At 38.1% G+C, this 18,398-nt stretch overlaps 1 protein-coding gene across 1 annotated transcript in view; it reads left to right on the forward strand.

Moving 5' to 3' along the window:
• Nucleotides 1–4,590: 4,590 nt before the first annotated feature.
• The window catches only part of LOC124133431 (ceramide glucosyltransferase-like), a 28,039-nt gene continuing 14,231 nt past the window's right edge, over nt 4,591–18,398 (forward strand). Inside the window, exons 1-2 of the mRNA XM_048401101.1 lie at nt 4,591–4,743; nt 9,975–10,113. Of these exons, the coding sequence (XP_048257058.1) occupies nt 4,646–4,743; nt 9,975–10,113 (237 nt within the window). The 5' untranslated portion in view covers nt 4,591–4,645. The remainder of the gene's footprint in view (nt 4,744–9,974; nt 10,114–18,398) is intronic.

Here is an 18,398-nt window from a genome sequence, read left to right on the forward strand (position 1 = left end):
ATAGGGGTTGGGTATTCTTCTAAAACGTTGATTTCCCACATGGGAAAACTGGTGTCCCCCGCTGTGAATCTGATATTACACTAGCTTCAATTTTATATAAAGTTTATGTCCCGAGTGAAATAATTGTCACTTTGCCCGAGGTTTACCGAGTAGTGTAGTGGTTAAAGCGTTCGCTCGTCATGTCTGAGGCCCGGGTTTGATTCCCAACATGGGTATGTCTGTGTCCCCGGCAGTGATAATGCTAGAATATTGCCTATAAAAATGGCGTAAAACAATTCTCAATTCAGATATTTTTTATCGTATCAGGGAACACTAAATCTCGCCCTCTCCCCTCAGTAGGGGGTACGATGGTGGTGGTGGTTGGACATACTTTTGCCCTGGTTAAAACATACATGCTGGCCGCTGACCGCTGTCCACACAGGGTCGGAAGGTACTACAATAAGCGTTTTTGCTGACTTTGTGTCATCGTGACCGACTGGAGAGAATCGTTGCTCATGTCTGTCCCTGCTGATATTGTTGACTTTGGCGTAACACAATATCCTTTCACTCACTGACTCTCTCACAGCAGGGGGCACGGGTTTCACAGTCGTCTAAGGCGCCGCGATTCGCTGTGCAAAGTTGCGTCCCTTGGGCACGCCAGAAACTTATGATTGTGGGTTCGAATCCCGGTTCGACCCGATTATGTTTCTAGGGTTGTCAGCACCATACCCGTGCTCGTGGGTTTCACCGAAGAGGTAAACGTCTGAGACCTGCATCACTTCGGGCTTTCCTCCCACATTAAGCTGACACGCCGCGATATAACTGTAATACTATTAAAAGCGGCGTTAAACCCAACTCACTCACTCTCACAGCACGCACGATTGTAATGTTCTCATTCCGTCTGCGGCAGCTTCCGAGTTTGAATATCCTTTTTATTAAAAAACAACGAACTACGTATTTTCAACTACTTGTTAAATATATATCAGTTCAAATGTATACCAGTTCAATATTTAGAAAATAACTAACGATCTTCGAGGAATTATCCGTCTCGTGTGAATCTTGTATACCGGGAGCTTTGGCGGTTGACTTTTAGAGACCAGCTACCAGGACTTACGGATTATTTGTCCCGGGGGGAGTAATTCTGTCTGTTCCGAGTCTTAGAGCGGAACTTTCAACATTAATTCACGGGGGACATTTAAATCGTAATCCCGACTTGCGAGTAGTTTATTCTTTATTTTACCAATAGTTTTTTTTAAGAAAATGCAGACATTTTTTTATCCCGTGGTGACTAACAGTCGGTCAATAGTTGGAACGTCACATAAAATCGCTTGTGACGCCATAAACAATGGATAACGTCATTTTCCAGTATTTACAACAAAGCGTTCACATGACGTCACAATGTTACATGACAACGTGAAACGAACGATTGGTTTGGTTGGTTTGTTGTTTCGCCGCACTCAGTAATATTCTAGCTATATGACGGCGGTCTGTAAAAAAATCGAGTCAGGACCAGACAACCAAGTGAAACGAACGAGCCAACAACAATAATCCACAGTTACTACTGAAATTAAATGCACCGACAACCTTGGCCCTATTCCGAAAATAATCAACCTTGCCCTCCTGAGTAATGAAAGTATACTGATAACAAATTAAATAGTGTATCTAGATCATGCTCTATCAGAAATATTTTACGGATAATTGTTGAATTTTCAAAGTTTCTAAAAAAAATTTTTTTACAAATTTTTATTTCCGATAATTTAGGATCATTGTCAAGAAAAAATCAATCATTCCACAGTGTTAGCTGTACTCTACACAAGTATTAGTTATGTATACATATATGATATTTACATATATGTAGTGTAAATATTTACCTAGCGATAGGCTTGAAACTCTCTATGTAAATCACATACAAGCAGAACGCATGAGGAAATGAAGTCAAGTGTCGCAACATAGATCAGCGTTGTCACTAGTCACGTCCAGTCGGCAGGGGGTAGCGTCGACCGTGACAACCACGTTCACGACCCCACCATCATGTATTGGTGAAATCTCCGTGTATACAAATACTAAATATTGACATTAATCACTAGTCACGTTCGTAAGTGCCTACAGTTGTGACGACATTGGCAGAGTCCGGCCTTTAATATAGCATAAAGGTCCACAACTACTCAGGGTTGAGGAATAGCATTTCATTATGTGAGTTAAACGTAAACATATTGGCGAGTATGGTAAAAGGAGAAATGGTTCATTAATAGGAGTTTTGTTGACGGAGAAGTGACGTGGGAGAGCTTTTAAATCATAAATTTTATAACGGCACTTCATAAGATATATATACTCATCGACTGTCTATAGTTACAGGCTTGTTATGATATTTGACAGTAGATATACATACAGTAAGTTGTTAACGACACACTCGATAATTTAAGTATGGCACTCGTAGTTCGAGACAGGCGAGTGCTTTAATTAAGACTAATGAGCCTATAAGGATTTGCATGGGTGATCATGTATCATTTAAATGCTTCGTTTTATACAATACATGGAGTTAAAGGGTGTTAGAAAGGGGAAATTAATCCGTTTTGTCGCAAGTTTTATTAAAGTCATTCAACTACATTGCTTAATTAATATACCCGTGAAGAATTCCGGGCTAGAATAAGTCTTCAGCAACACATGCTTGCCGTAAGAGGCGACTAACGGGATCGGGTGGTCAGGCTCGCTGACTTGGTTGATGCATGTCATCGTATCCCAATTGCGTAGATCGATGCTCATGATGTCAATCTCTGGATTCTCTGGCCCAGACTTGATTATTTACAGACCCCCGTCAAATAGCTGGAATATTGCTGAGTGCGGCGTTAAACAACGAAAAACAACAACAAAGGCTTAATTAATCATGTGTATCATCTATCAGTGATCGAGCGATCACCATATATAATTATCCAGACGCAAGACAACGTACGTGTCATTTTTCAAGGCTCGGCATCGATTTGTAATAGGCACTAGGCGAAGCAGATATATTTTACATTTAAACTCGCACAACACAACAATATGTAATAGACAATAATAAACATATTAATATATTTCAAATTTATACACTGTCGTGTTAATTGGGGTAATTTAATATGGGAGTCGACAGGTCCATGTTTAGCGCGAATTGCTAGTATTTTTATAACAAGCGAGGGAGTATATGTATTATTTATCGCCGCACAGGTGAATAGTTCCTCTGGTCACGCCCCATCATCAGCGAGTGTAGTGGCTGGAGATTCATCTTCAGCTGCAAAGGTTAATTGTAACAACGTTACAAATATGAAAATGTTTTGATAGAACATGAACAGCACACACATCCGTTGATCTTATTGCTAATGACAACCCCCTCGACCAAACAAGCACCCTTTCACGAGAACGGAACGTGACTTCGACAGTGTCGTGATTGGTAACAAGGAATCAAATACAAGGAGCAATGTTTGTGCTTACTTGTGAATTACTATATCTGTTCCGTTAAATATAATGGGACACGTATACATGTATTACATATATGTATTAGTATATTTTTAGTAAGATAATCTTGGTTAAAGAAAAATCCTTTGATGATATTTATCTGTAAAATTTAACTATCACCCAAGCTCCAATAACTGCTCCCGACAGGTAAACTGATTTGCTAAATTGCATCGAAAATCTACTTTCCGTACAACGTATTTTAGTACAGTCCGTCTCGTGACTGTACATGTGAGCCCCGTGATAATAAACTCTCATGTATTTTTCTCAAACAAAAAGTGTAAGCCGTTCTCAATATATTGGAAAATACACTGATGCATTTTGGGGGGTTGGTTTGGTATTTTACGCGATGGGTTGAAATATTTTTATCACTGACTGCAAATTCACGTTATGGTTATACATGTATTTTTAAAGGGTGAAATTTTACACATAACTGAAGTTTAAGGCAGTATAGGCCTATATTTTCTCGAGACTTATGAATTGCGATGGAAGTAATTACATTGACAACAAATTATTACCTGTTAACTTGTTTTTAATACCTTTGCCGCCTCGGCACATCGGTGACTATTTTCAACGTATGTTTACTCGTTACAGTTTGTGTTTCCCTTGAAACTAAAACAACGTAGCTCGTATAATCGTCCATGGCTAGATTGGTCTTGGTGATAAAACGTAAGTAACGGAGACATTATTGTTTAAATAATCTGTATTTACTTCGCACCTGAACCTAATCCCCTTGTTCTTCTTCAAAATAAATTATGAATAGAAGAAATAAGCAATGAATAAGCAATGCTTTGACATTTTCCCAAAGATTCCAAAGAAAAAGGACTCCGTTTGTTTCAAAGAATATATTCTTAAAATCCGTGACACGCGATCGTACCAAAATGTCATATAAAATTCTTCAAATCATTGTTTTTACGTGTGTATATAAAATGTGTATGGTTAAAAAACCAAAACGGTTTAACCACAAGCTATTAACCTAACTAATTGTTTATGGACTGTGAGAAATATTCTTTTGGGCCATGTATTTATGTACACCAATCTTATAAAAGTCAGTAGACACCTACGTTTAAAGTCGGTTTGTTACTTGTCATAAGGGAACTAGCATTTAAATCATTACACATGCGCATGCGTGCCATACCGGAGTAGTAACGTCGTCCGCTTTTGGAGTCGTCATGTCGATATGACTATAGATCGTGTTTTGACATTATGTATCGCAGGGGTTCTTTTTATTGCGTGGCTTGTGTGTTGGTTCAGTCATGTTATGTCTCTCATATACGGGTAAGTGTGAATTATCGTTGTTTTGATGATTTATTTCTCAGCAAGCACCTGCCGGCGGAAACGCCTCTAATCTGTGACTTACTCTAGACACAGGTGAGTGCACAATACCAGAGAACCCGTGAAGGCGGTTGTCATGTTAATAACATGGTGGTTTTTTTCGAAAAAGCTATTTCCAAACTAACACATACTTGTTTTTAAACGTTCTTATGCAAGAATAACCGATTCCATCATCTCCTTGTGGTTATAACGAATCACCAGGTGAAATGTTGATGAAGACTAAATCATGAATTGGAAATCATGATTATCCCACAGGCCCCTGAAGCAGGATAGTGATATTACTGAAACACAGGACCTATATATATTAACAGTATATTTATATATATACATGGATCTGGTGTTTCAGCATTATCACTTTCCTGCTTCAGGGGCCTGTGGATTATCCATACAGATACTGGTAGCTGTCTTGGCTAGCCTTGTCAGATAGATATACCTCTCTGTGACATTCATTTCTGTTAGGCCTACTTGTGTCTGAAAATAGATGATCATGATATGTACGAATATAGAATGGAATTCAAATAATTTTAAATGATTTACAGGGATTTTTACAAAACAGGTTTAAAGTAAAATACCCCAATGTGAAGAAACGGTTGGGTAAAAAAAAATTGAATACCCACTAAAACTTGTGGATACCCAATCAAACCCCTGGGTAAAATACCCAAATAACCAAAAGCTTATATATAGCACTGATGTATGACAGTAGATTTGTATTGTGTCCATAATCAATGTCATTTGATAGTTTTACTTTCATATTGTACTGGTCCAAAAATTGGATAAAATAATCAGTTAATCACTAGTAAAGACATAAGAAAAACAACTTTAATGAAAATGTATCATAATCTTATAGTATGTGTAGTCAACATTGGCAAGGTAGTCAACATGGTAACGACAGTGTTCTAATTAACTTCATTCAATTTTAATTATGATTGACTCCTTTTTTCATGAATTAAACTTTTTCTCTAAGTTCTACTGTTCGATGTTCTGCACCTAGAAATGCTCCAAATCATTGAGGGGCTGTAGGGTAGCCTAGTGGTTAAAGCGTTGGCTCATCACGTGAAGACCCGGGTTCGATTCCTCACATGGGTACAATGTGTGAAGCCCATTTTCCGTCGTCCCCCGACTAACAATCCTATAGTCATCTACATGGTAAAGATAACGTGACAGGGAAGAGTCGTGAGTCATGGACTCATTCTCGTTGTGATAACAGATAGTGCAGGCTTGCTGCATGCTACACAGATAATGCCCTATCTACATTGGGGCTACTCTCCGGGATTCATATGTAATGTTAACAAATAGACAGATGAAAAAATGATTGATCAGGTTGTTATATAAGAAAACTTCATTATTCAAGATCTGCTGTGGTGGATATCAATGTTAGAAACTGGCTGTAGTCTTATAATCCTTGCCAAACTGCCAAGTAGTTAAGGTATCACAAGGACAAGTAGAAATTAGCAGCCCACATTAGCAGCAGCTGGTTTGTCTGGCCCTGACTCACAATATATCAGTCTGCAACTTGAGCCACTAGTCTGAAGCCCGAGTCTGGCAATATTCTGTTGGATCTAGTATGACAGCTGACAATAGTCCACATTATATCTCTAAATTCTACTGAACATGATGCCAAGAGCCAAGTTCAGCGTTAGAAATTTGCACTAGTCCTATAGTCCTTGCCAAACTGCCCAAAAGTTTAGGTATCATAAAGACTTTTAGAAATTTGCTATTTTTAAGAGTTTTGCTGTATGTTATTATGAGGACGAGAAGACTAGAACTGTTACAGTAAACTATGGTTATAAAGAACTTAAAGGGACCACTAAAATATTTTAGTTTGTAATAACCGTAGTTCATTAAAAGCATATATACAGCATTTATACAACAAATGGCTGGCACTAAAAAAAGTTTGTTATTTAGGTATGTTTGTAATAAGCGTGTTTTTTATAAACATAGTTCACTGTAGTTCCTAACACTGAAATCTGGCTAGAAGTCTGAAAGTTCTGGCACAGGCTGTTATATTATATACCATTGTATACAGGGCACTAGTCCTATAGTTCTTGCCAAATAGTTAAGGTATCATAAGGACTAGTAGAAATTTGCCCTTTTTAAGGGTTTTGCTGTATGTTATTATAAGGACTAGTAGACATGGTAGACTTCCAACTGTTTGTTTCTATTTCTGCATATGAGATTTTCTTGGTGTTATTGTTTATAATGCTACTGATACTGGTACTAAATTAGCACTAGGTCAACAAGGTCTTTGATAAAATTGTATTGACCATTTATACATGGTTGAGTAGTTGTTACATTTACCTCTTGCCATTGGTAACCATGGTAATGTATGTTTAATTTGGCGTAAACTACAAACAAACAGGATGGCAGTAAAAGCAGTGGTGCAACTTGGGAATACAAAAAAATGGTTTGGCTTTGGTGGGCACCAGGTCATCTTCATATGGGAAACTGGAAACACGTCTTTTATGTTGTGGCCTTTGGCATCTCAAAAGACCACTTGTATGAACTTAACAATGTAAATGATTGCCTTTGATGTGAAAGTAAAAGGTATCAGTTTGTTCAAATATGTGATATACTTTACATTTTTTGTTGTTGATTTTGTTTTATTGTTTTAGACACAGAGGTAGATTTAAAAACAAGTTTGTATGTAGCAGGGCTTGCTCCTTTTAAAACTTACTGGCCCTTCTCCAGGGGCCCGTTTCACAAAGAGATCGTAGCGCTAAGACGGTCGTAAGTCTATGTTAAAGTATAGGAGTTACGGTAGTCATAGCGCTACGATCGCTTTGTGAAACGGGCCACTGGCTAACAGGCCTACAACTAGCAGGGCTCTGAAAGTTTTAGAAATCCTCACCCCAAAAGGTTTTTTTCCTGCACTCTGAGATTAAATCTTGGCTCCCATTTACCTCATTTCCTGGTGATTTATGAGCAAACAGAAGTTGTTGTACATATTCCAAACTGGCCACTGGTTGTCATTCTACTGAGATGATGCCATTAAAAAAATTAAACATTCACGGAGAAGGGGTGAAATTTTGACTAGCCAGTCTTTACTTTTCAGCAAGCCCTTAGTAGTTTTAACTGGCCACACAAAGTGATTTGTCAATATATTGAACTTCACTTGGCATGTGTCAACGCATGGTGCTATCATCTCGATGTTCACCTGATGCTGTTTTTGAATGTCAAGAGTAACATGTATGGATATATACTGACCGACAAAAGAAACATGAATACCATACATGCTGGTTAATATATGAAGTATTACTCATATTCAAGAGATACTAGATTGGTTCGATGCACAAACGAACATACTGGTATGCTATGTGAACTGACGCTCATGAACGCATCACATGTGACGTCATAGATCCTTGTTTAGAGATGCACCATTAGTCACATGAAGGATTAGTGTGTAAAGTTTGGAAATCACATGCATCATATCATGAAAAGAATAAAGATACGCTATTGTAACACTTGACTGATTGTAAGTTTTGTCATTAACTGGTACACAATTGAAACATTTCTTCTAAAGTACAAACTTTTCCTTATGATTCTATAGTTCACGTTTATTTTGACTTGAACATAATGCCAACAAGCATCAATAGGTCTGAGTATGTTGACAGTGTGATTCACATATGGAACATGTTACTTATGCCTATGTCGCTGACTTGGTGGATGCATGTCATTGATCCCAATTACATGGATTGATGGTCATGATGTAAATCACTCGATTGTCTGGTCCACACTTGATTATTTACAGACTGCCATCATATAGCCAGAATATTGCTGAGTGTGGTGTTAAAAAACAAACAAAGAAAACAAACAAACAAACTGATTGCATGCTTTTATGTAACTGGAAAAATGGAGACACCTATTAAAAAGAACGAAATGCGCAGGTGTAGATGATGGAACAAGCTTACTAAAATATGCCTGAATGCAACCAGTGGTTAACCCATTCATGTGCAGTGCATGACAAGTCGCAGTGAATGCGGGTTTAAAATGGTTCGTTCCTGATGCACCTGAACTGCACTCCCAGAAGTTGAAAATGCAACATTATTTTATACTTTTATCTCTTTTATGTGTGTGACCCCTCAATAATGACACTCAGTTTGTTAATGCATGAGTAACAGTACACCAACGTTGAAGATCCGGGGTAGAATAGATCTTCAGCAACCGATGCTTGCTGTAAAAGGGGACTATGCTTGTTGTAAGAGGCGACTAACGGGATCAGGTTGTCAGGCTCAATGACTTGGTTGATTGCATATCATCGTATCCCAATTGCATAGATCAATGCTCATGATGTCAATCTCTGGATTGTCTGTCAGTCATGTATTCTCCTCTGAGACCCAGTATTGATCCCCAGTAATCTATATTTGTTGTACAAGGTGACTAAACAGTGACATTGCTGATTGCGTGTCATTGTGCCCTAATGGTGTGGCCCACATAAGCAACAGCTGGTTTGTCTGGCCCTGACTCACAATATATCAGTCTGCAACTTGAGCCACTAGTCTGAAGCCCGAGTCTGGCAATATTCTGTTGGATCTAGTATGACAGCTAACAATAGTCCACGTTATATCACCAAATTCTACTGAACATGATGCCAAGAGCCAAGTTCAGCATTAGTCCTTGCCAAACTGCCCAAAAGTTTAGGTATCATAAGGACCAGTAGAAATTTGCTATTTTTAAGAGTTTTGCTGTATGTTATTATAAGGACGAGAGGACTAGAACTGTTAAGTAAACTAAGGTTATAACAAACTCAAAGGGACCACTAAAATATTTTAGTTTATAATAACTGTAGTTCATTATAATCATATATACAGCATTTATACAACAAATGGCTGGGACTCAAAAAAAGTTTGTTATATCAGTAAGTTTGTTATGAGCGTGTTTGCTATAAACATAGTTCACTGTAGTTCCTAACGCTGAAGTCGGGCTAGAAGTCTGAAAGTTTTGGCACAGGCTGTTATATTATATACAGGGCACCATGGTTGGAATATTATTGATGTGGCTTACACAACATTCAATCACTCAGATCTTCATTAGTTTGTAGGCCCTTCTACTTAAGTACCAAATTAAACAAAGAAATATATTTGGACATATTGTGTGCAAATTGGTCAGTGTTCAACTTCTAGCATGTTAACCGGTCTGAAACCCTGCTGTTACCATGGTTACTTTGTTTGTTGCAGTAAATGGCTCCTTCATCGGGCCCCCCAGGACCTGTCCCCCGAGGACATGCAGGGCGTGTCCATCATCAAACCCCTCACCGGGGTGGACCCCAACCTTAAGACCAACCTCACCACTTTCTTCAATAGCAGCTATCCTGCCGTGAGTATACCCTAAATAGTTTATAATTGTATGGGAGCAGGGTGCAACCTGGTTTAGTATGGTGCAACTCACGTTTCATGTCAGCATGCATCTGGTGCAGGTTAGATCAAGTCCCTTAAATAGAGCCCTGCTTCCTTTGGGATTTTGCAATAATTATGATTTTATTCTAAAAATTACAGAATTACAATAATAAAGTCAGCTTTTACTATAGTCTGGAAGGTAATTTAAGACACTCGAAAGGGTGCACAGCAATCACGCACGATGAGACGCCCAACACTAACACAATATTCGTGTGTGCGTGGTTCCCGTGCACCTTTTCGTGTTGAGTTGATTGGTTCAACTGTGTCATATGGCCCTGTGACGCAGGGGTAGCATTATGCAGATGGCTGTTTCAATGAATGCTCGTTCCACCCGTGACGAACAGGTCTATTTGTTGATGAAATATAGTGATAGCTAAATAGACAGATTTTTTATTCATGCACCGATTGTCTTTAAATGTAATATCCAGTTATGTATGACTGTTTAATAATCTCATACCAATTTTGACTGGAGTAGGTCCAATAGTTTTTCAGATATTGTAGTAAACGTTGGTACCTTAAATTACCTTCCAGACTATAGCTACTAATCAGTCAAATTACTGTTGAGTGAGTTACGAAAGTATGTGAACAGTATTCTGATTGCATATGACATGCACCCTGGGTACACCTAGAGTACTCACGGAAATAAAAAAAACCCTGTTTTTTCGACCTCAGATCTTAAATAAATGCAGTTAATATATGTAAATATTCAAACAACTCAATTAGTACTAATTGGGCCTTGGCACAAATACAGCGTATCAAAGGTTTTTATGCCTTTTTACAAGTAAAAATGTGAATAAAACAGACTATTGTGAAACAGGGCATAACCAGGTGTAAGTAGATCAAGGTGAATGTCCATGACCTATGACACCTTGACGACAGGTGAGAACAGGTGCATAATGCCTATAGTCTGTTTCTGCTATGTCAATTTGGACTTAGTTTTATTTATGAATGTTGAAAGTGCCGACAAATTACCTCCTGTAAAGTACATTTTGTGTTGTTCACTGAGATCAAACTAGCAAATCCAGACTAGTACTTTTGGAGTTGTTTTGTTATTTCGTATTTACAGCGACGTAACACTTTGTGTCGATTTTTAAATTGAGAAAAACAGGTTTTTTTCATTTCCGTGAGTACTTTAGAAAGTGCAGTGATGTTGCTTACAATTGAGGACAGCAATAGCGCAATTTGAATTGAAAGAGATTACTAAGTTAACATGAACAAAGTGCAAGAAAACCACAAGAACAAAACAGTTTTAAATGAAGGGATGGTTATAAAATGTAACAGTTGGCACATCCTCTGCTACCACATCTTCGTGTTCTGCCATGCTTACAGGTGGCGCTATGCTACTTCTGCCATGATGGGAAGTAACTCTATTAGTTCCTGTTCTATTTATAGCGTATCACGATCTCACAAACTGGCGATTCAAGTATCGTCAGTACCTAAGTATCGATGATATTGTCGGTATCGGTAAATTGTTGCAGCCCTCATATCATGGTAACGAAACATCAGAACGTTTTATTTTTTCTTCAACCACCACTGGTGGTACAAGAACAATGTACCGTATTCGACGTAATAAGCGCCCCGCTCTAATAAGCGCCCACGGCGATATTTGCTTACATATTGGCTAGTGAACAATCCCAATTAGCACCCCTTCCGATTGATCAATGTACACAAAACTTATTTATTCGCGTATAATACGCACTCGTGTCTTACATGCACCCTTAATTATGGGCAATTAAATTCTGGAAAAATATATCTGTCGTAAATAAACATTTCAGGCTGTCAGCATAAACCACGAAATGTATCTTTCAACTCTGTTTTTTCCACCAAAATAATATTCTAATAAGAGCCCCCTATTTCTAATTTTGAGAGTGCCCTGGGCGCTTATTACGTCGAATACGGTAAGTTGACAAGATGGCTTTAATTCCTTAGAACTTATTTTCAAGCATATAATTTATATAAACTGAAATAAGCTTTCATTTCTGTCAATGTACAAAATAGGTGTTGGAATTGAGCCTTGTTTGCCAACATAAGTACATATGTATATATTTCTGTCTTCTTTAAATACCTCACAACGAAAAATGTAATGGAATTGCTGCCAAAATCAGGTGACTTACATAATAACCAAATTCTGTGATCCCTTGCCAGCTGGAAGCCTGTTTCAGCAGGTAGATTATGATGTGAAGTAAATAATACTCTTCGAATGAGCATAAAACCCAACTCACAACAAAACAACAATCATAACATTAGTTGATTGGTAACCCATAAAAATAATCAGCATGCACACGGCCTCAGGAGAGACACCATCGTCCTAGGTCATGAGGAGAATGATGAATCATGCTTCATGTCGAGCATCAGGAAAAGATATCAATTACAAAATTGAGGCTAAGCTCGCACACTGACTGCTGTATCTCTCCCCTGTGTTTGTTAATGATATCCCAAAACAAGGGAGCAGTAGGAACTAACATTTTTGTCAATATATATAAATATGATTTGTCAATATATTGAACTTCACCTGTCGCCACATGGTGCATTTATCTCGTTATCACCTGATGCTGATTATTGAATGTCAAGTGACATTATGCTGCTGCTGTGTGGTTTAAATCTGAATATACTGATTCTGCATAGTTTAATCTGATTATGCTGCTAGTGTGTGGTTTAAGCCTGATTAGGCTGCTGCTGTGTGGTTTAATCTGATTATACTGCTCCTGTGTGGTTTAATCTGATTATACTGCTCCTGTGTGGTATAAGTCTGATTATGCTGCTCCTGTGTAGTTTGAGTCTGATTATACTGCTCCTGTGTGGTTTAAGCCTGATTATACTGCTCCTGTGTGGTTTAATCTGATTATACTGCTCCTGTATGGTTTAATCTGATTATGCTGCTCCTGTGTGGTTTGAGTCTGATTATACTGCTCCTGTGTGGTTTAAGCCTGATTATGCTGCTCCTGTGGGGTATAAGTCTGATTATGCTGCTCCTGTGTGGTATAAGTCTGATTATGCTGCTCCTGTGTGGTTTGAGTCTGATTATGATAACCCACTAGATTGGGACACTATTGATTCCAGTTTTAACTGGCGTCAGCGGTACAGCTGGTATCAAACATCGGACCCTGTACTAAATGTCAACACAACAGGTGCAGTGCTGTTCATGGGTGTGAGACAAGACCTTTTTAAACATTGTTTTGCGGAATTATACTCTCTCACACAAATATCTGAAAAACCAAGTAAAATTTGAAAAAATTGAGATCAAACATCTCTAGACAAAATCATTGCTTGTAACAGTTCACCATTTAGATTGTAGTTTCTCCTGATCTCCAAGGCATTATTTTAATGGGGATTTTCCAGAGATTAAGATTGCCATGTCTACTTTCTCGTAAACTAAGCAGGAAGAAGCAATCAGCTGTACACGTTTTCTCCCAATTGACAGGTGATTCCAGAGCTCCAGATAACTTTTTGAGCAATTAAGTTACTCTTTGAATGAGCATAAAACCCAACTCACAACAAAACAACAATCATTACATTAGTTGATTGGTAACCCATAAAAATAATCAGCATGCACACGGCCTCAGGAGAGACACCATCGTCCTAGGTCATGAGGAGAATGATGAATCATGCTTCATGTCGAGCATCAGGAAAAGATATCAATTACAAAATTGAGGCTAAGCTCGCACACTGACTGCTGTATCTCTCCCCTGTGTTTGTTAATGATATCCCAAAACAAGGCAGCAGTAGGAACTAACATTTTTGTCAATATATATATATATGATTTGTCAATATATTGAACTTCACCTGTCGCCACATGGTGCATTTATCTCGTTATCACCTGATGCTGTTTATTGAATGTCAAGTGACATTATGCTGCTCCTGTGTGGTTTAAATCTGAATATACTGATTCTGCATGGTTTAATCTGATTATGCTGCTAGTGTGTGGTTTAAGCCTGATTAGGCTGCTGCTGTGTGGTTTAATCTGATTATACTGCTCCTGTGTGGTTTAATCTGATTATACTGCTCCTGTGTGGTATAAGCCTGATTATACTGCTCCTGTGTAGTTTAATCTGATAATACTGCTCCTGTGTGGTTTAAGCCTGATTATACTGCTCCTGTGTGGTTTAATCTGATAATACTGCTCCTGTTTTTATGAAACTTTGCAGGTCTGTCAGGTACATGCTGAACTGGTGCCTTTTGCTATTTAGAAATTTTAGAAATTTTTATTTTTTACGTTTCCATGGCAACAAGATGGACTTAGGTTCCAAACTCTTCTTTTTTTTACAATTTCCATGACAAGTTCCACCTCGGTTAAAAAAGGTTAGGGTTTGTTTAGATTTAATTATGTCATAAATTCTGCAACAAGGGCGGGGGGATATAGCCACGTTAGTGGCAAACTCTTGTTACATTTTTTATTGGGTAGCCAATATTTTTTCATTCACCTATTCATCACTCTATTGTTTTTTTCCCAAAATGAACTAACATTTTGAGATTTCAAAAAGAAAATATTATGTTTTAGATGTATATAAGGGTTCTAACTAAAGGTTTGACTCTGAAAGTACATTAGCTTGTAATTGTGTTTCAGAAATTAGCTCCATTGTACGCATGCTGAAAAAGCTTCATTGGATATTTACGCATGGTGTTTTTATACGTTTGAGTTTTTCATTTAATACATGTGTCTCTGTACACAAGTTAATTGAAAGTAATCACATTTAGAATATTTTTGGGGAGTATTTTACGCAAATACGCTGCTTATCTGTAGCTCTGGATTCAGTTAAAAAATACCCACTGATACAGCCTTAAAAGAATTTTGATGCAATGGTTTTTTATGGTAAAAAATAAATTGTCCCTGAAAATTCTTGAAAACAATAATAATGCTTCAGACAGTTGGAAAAAACAAAATGGCTGCCACAAAAATTACATAGTTGCAATGTGTTTTTCTTCAAAAAATATTCAGGCTCATAGTTTTAAGAATAAAAATATCTGGTATATATTGAATAAAATTCATAAAATATATTACAAACTTAAGTCCGGATATACAATGAACATGATGAAAACGTTTATATAACCAGATAGTGTAATAATAGGATTAAATTGCGTACTTCTGTTCAGATTTGTTGACCATTGTATTTCCAGTCAAATGTGCTCACAGTGATGAGCTGGTATTGATTTTTGCAATGGGGAAAAAACATCTGGTTAGTGTAAAACAAGTTTATTCAAAATGTATGTAAGTTTTTGGAGCCATGTGTTACCGTGCACTATAACCGAGTCAGCACGATATTGATGGGCGCAATAGTGAGGGAACACTACATCAAAATCTGACCTAATTAATGTGAGTAACATTTGTCCTTTGGATGCCTATCAGTCACGTCAGTAGCAGCACCTGTTTTGACTAAAGCTTCTTCTGTGTAGTGATAGTGTAGACGTGATCACGACGAGGTACACTCCTGACCAGCTATGCGATTATCAGGCTCATCCTGTCATTTGAATTAATGTACACTGGTGACATGTGAAACTGGAGTGTCATGACGTAGGACCAGCTTACATAAGGCTGATAACGTGTAGTCAGTGTAGAGTTACTTGTGTCAGGTCAAGGTGTCAGGCTGAGTGTTGTAACTGAAAGTATACACTCATTTTCCAGCCTTAGAAACTAACAGTTTTGGTCCACTAGTCCTTATAATGATAACATATAGCAAAACCCATAAAATGGGCCAATTTTTCTAGTCCTTAGGATACCTTTACTATTGGGCAGTTTGGTAAGGACTATAGGACTAGTGCCAATTTCTAACGCTGATTTTCACCTTTCTTGAAACTCTTTAGACAAATTGTGACCTTGTTAAAGTGAAACATTTTGGGTGTCCCTAGATTCAAATACTGAAGTACCACACCTCACGACGTTTGACCTTGCGTGTTGATTTATGCATAAGCCACTGTAGCCATGTGACTAGGAAAGTAGGGGCATCTAACAATGGTTTCGCCCCTCCCCTCACACCCCCTTACTCTGGTGACTCACTAGGCAGGTATGGCTGTACACAAGTGATGGTTAGCAGGGCTACACATGGCAAGAGGTCAGTCTTGTAAATGAATAATGCTTTACCCTACATAACACTTCCAATTGTCATCACAATCATACACATAATTTAGGGCATGGGGTATAATTTGTTACTTTCACGAGTGACTTGCATTTCTTTATGATATAAGTTGATGTAATTCGGGGTTTACGTCCCTTTGCTGTGAGGATCCACTGATCGTTGTCTGGAATGAAAGATTGTGTTATGTGTATGCACCATACCCATTGTAAGTTTCACCAATGTGGTGAACTATTGAAATATGCATCGCTTGGCAGGGCTCGATTTAGCTGTATAAAACATGCACCAGTGGTCCATTGCATCCTATTATTGGAAAATGCAACCTAATATGTATGTCTATATGCACCATTTGAATGTAAATAAACATTTCAGTTTGTTTTGTGACAAACCCTTACTTGTCCACAGAACATTGACATTTGAACACACTTAATACCTTAAAGCTCTTTTTTACCGTACTACATCACTAATCCCTGTGTTACCGTATTCAACGTAATAAGCGCCCCTCTGTAATAAGCACCCATGGCGACATTTGCTAATATATTGGCTAGTGAACAATCCCAATTAGCACCCTTTCCGATTGATAAATGTTCACAAGACTTATTTATTCGCGTAGAATATGCACTTGTGTGTTATATGCACCCTTAATTATGGGCAATTAAATTCTAGAAAAATATATCTGTCGTATATAAACACATCAGGCTGGCAGAATAAACCACGAAATTCATCTTTCAACTCTGTTTTTTTTCACCAAAATAATATTGTAATAAGAGCCCCCTATTTCTAATTTTGAGAGCGCTGTCAACGGGCATGTTGACGGGGAATTAGCTCTTGGGGGAATAAAGGACAAAATCGACATCACTGTCCCGGAACGCTTTATGCACAACATGTAAACAATAAACAACAATTGCACAATGAGCGGAATACCTGCTCTGACAACACAAACACAGCAATGAGCGGACTTTCCAGCTCAGGCGTACAAGAGGTGAGCGGAGCTCCAGCTCACCTCAGGGCGTTTCCTACGAGCAGCATATCCTGCTCGAGGTCGTCCCTATGCCAGCACTCGGAATACCAAGCCTGTGTAATGGCCTGTGTAATGGTAGCACATATATAGTAATGAACAACAATGGACAGACAAAGAGACAACGACGTTGCTTTGGACATGTGGGCGTGATTAACAAACACAGTTCATGGGATAATCAATTAGGGCAATAAATGCCATACTATAAAAAGCAGTAGTTAAAGGGAAGTGATATGGTAGTCCAGGCTGACTGACAGTCAAAATACAATGAAATGTTGGTGAGGATTAACAACGGGGATTAGCGCCTAAAACGTAATGACAATTAAGTTATGGAGACGTAAATTGCGCTTGAAGTCAAATGTACTGCAGACAATGGTAGTTATAAATCAGTCACTATGACAGCGCCCTGGGCGCATATAACAGGGAATATGGTATGTGTAATTCATTCCTATTTGGGGCTTTGCCCTCTCATAGACACATGTTAGGTTGACACAATGTGATATCATACGTTGACACAATGTGATATCATAGGTTGACACAATGTGATATCATACGTTGACACAATGTGATATCATAGGTTGACACAATGTGATATCATACGTTGACATAATGTGATATCATACGTTGACACAATGTGATATCATAGGTTGACACAATGTGATATCATAGGTTGACACAATGTGATATCATAGGTTGACACAATGTGATATCATAGGTTGACACAATGTGATATCATACGTTGACACAATGTGATATCATAGGTTGACACAATGTGATATCATACGTTGACACAATGTGATATCATACGTTGACACAATGTGATATCATAGGTTGACACAATGTGATATCATACGTTGACACAATGTGATATCATAGGTTGACACAATGTGATATCATAGGTTGACACAATGTGATATCATACGTTGACACAATGTGATATCATAGGTTGACACAATGTGATATACCGTATTCGACGTAATAAGCGCCCCGCTCTAATAAGCGCCCACGGCGATATTTGCTGATATATTGGCTAGTGAACAAGCCCAATTTGCATCCATTCCGATTGATCAATGTACACAAGACTTATTTGTTCGGTATAATACTCACACGTGTGTTATA

The sequence above is a fragment of the Haliotis rufescens genome, unplaced genomic scaffold (assembly GCF_023055435.1).
Source record: "Haliotis rufescens isolate VD_foot unplaced genomic scaffold, xgHalRufe1.0.p SCAF_21, whole genome shotgun sequence".
NCBI classification, from domain to species: domain Eukaryota; kingdom Metazoa; phylum Mollusca; class Gastropoda; order Lepetellida; family Haliotidae; genus Haliotis; species Haliotis rufescens.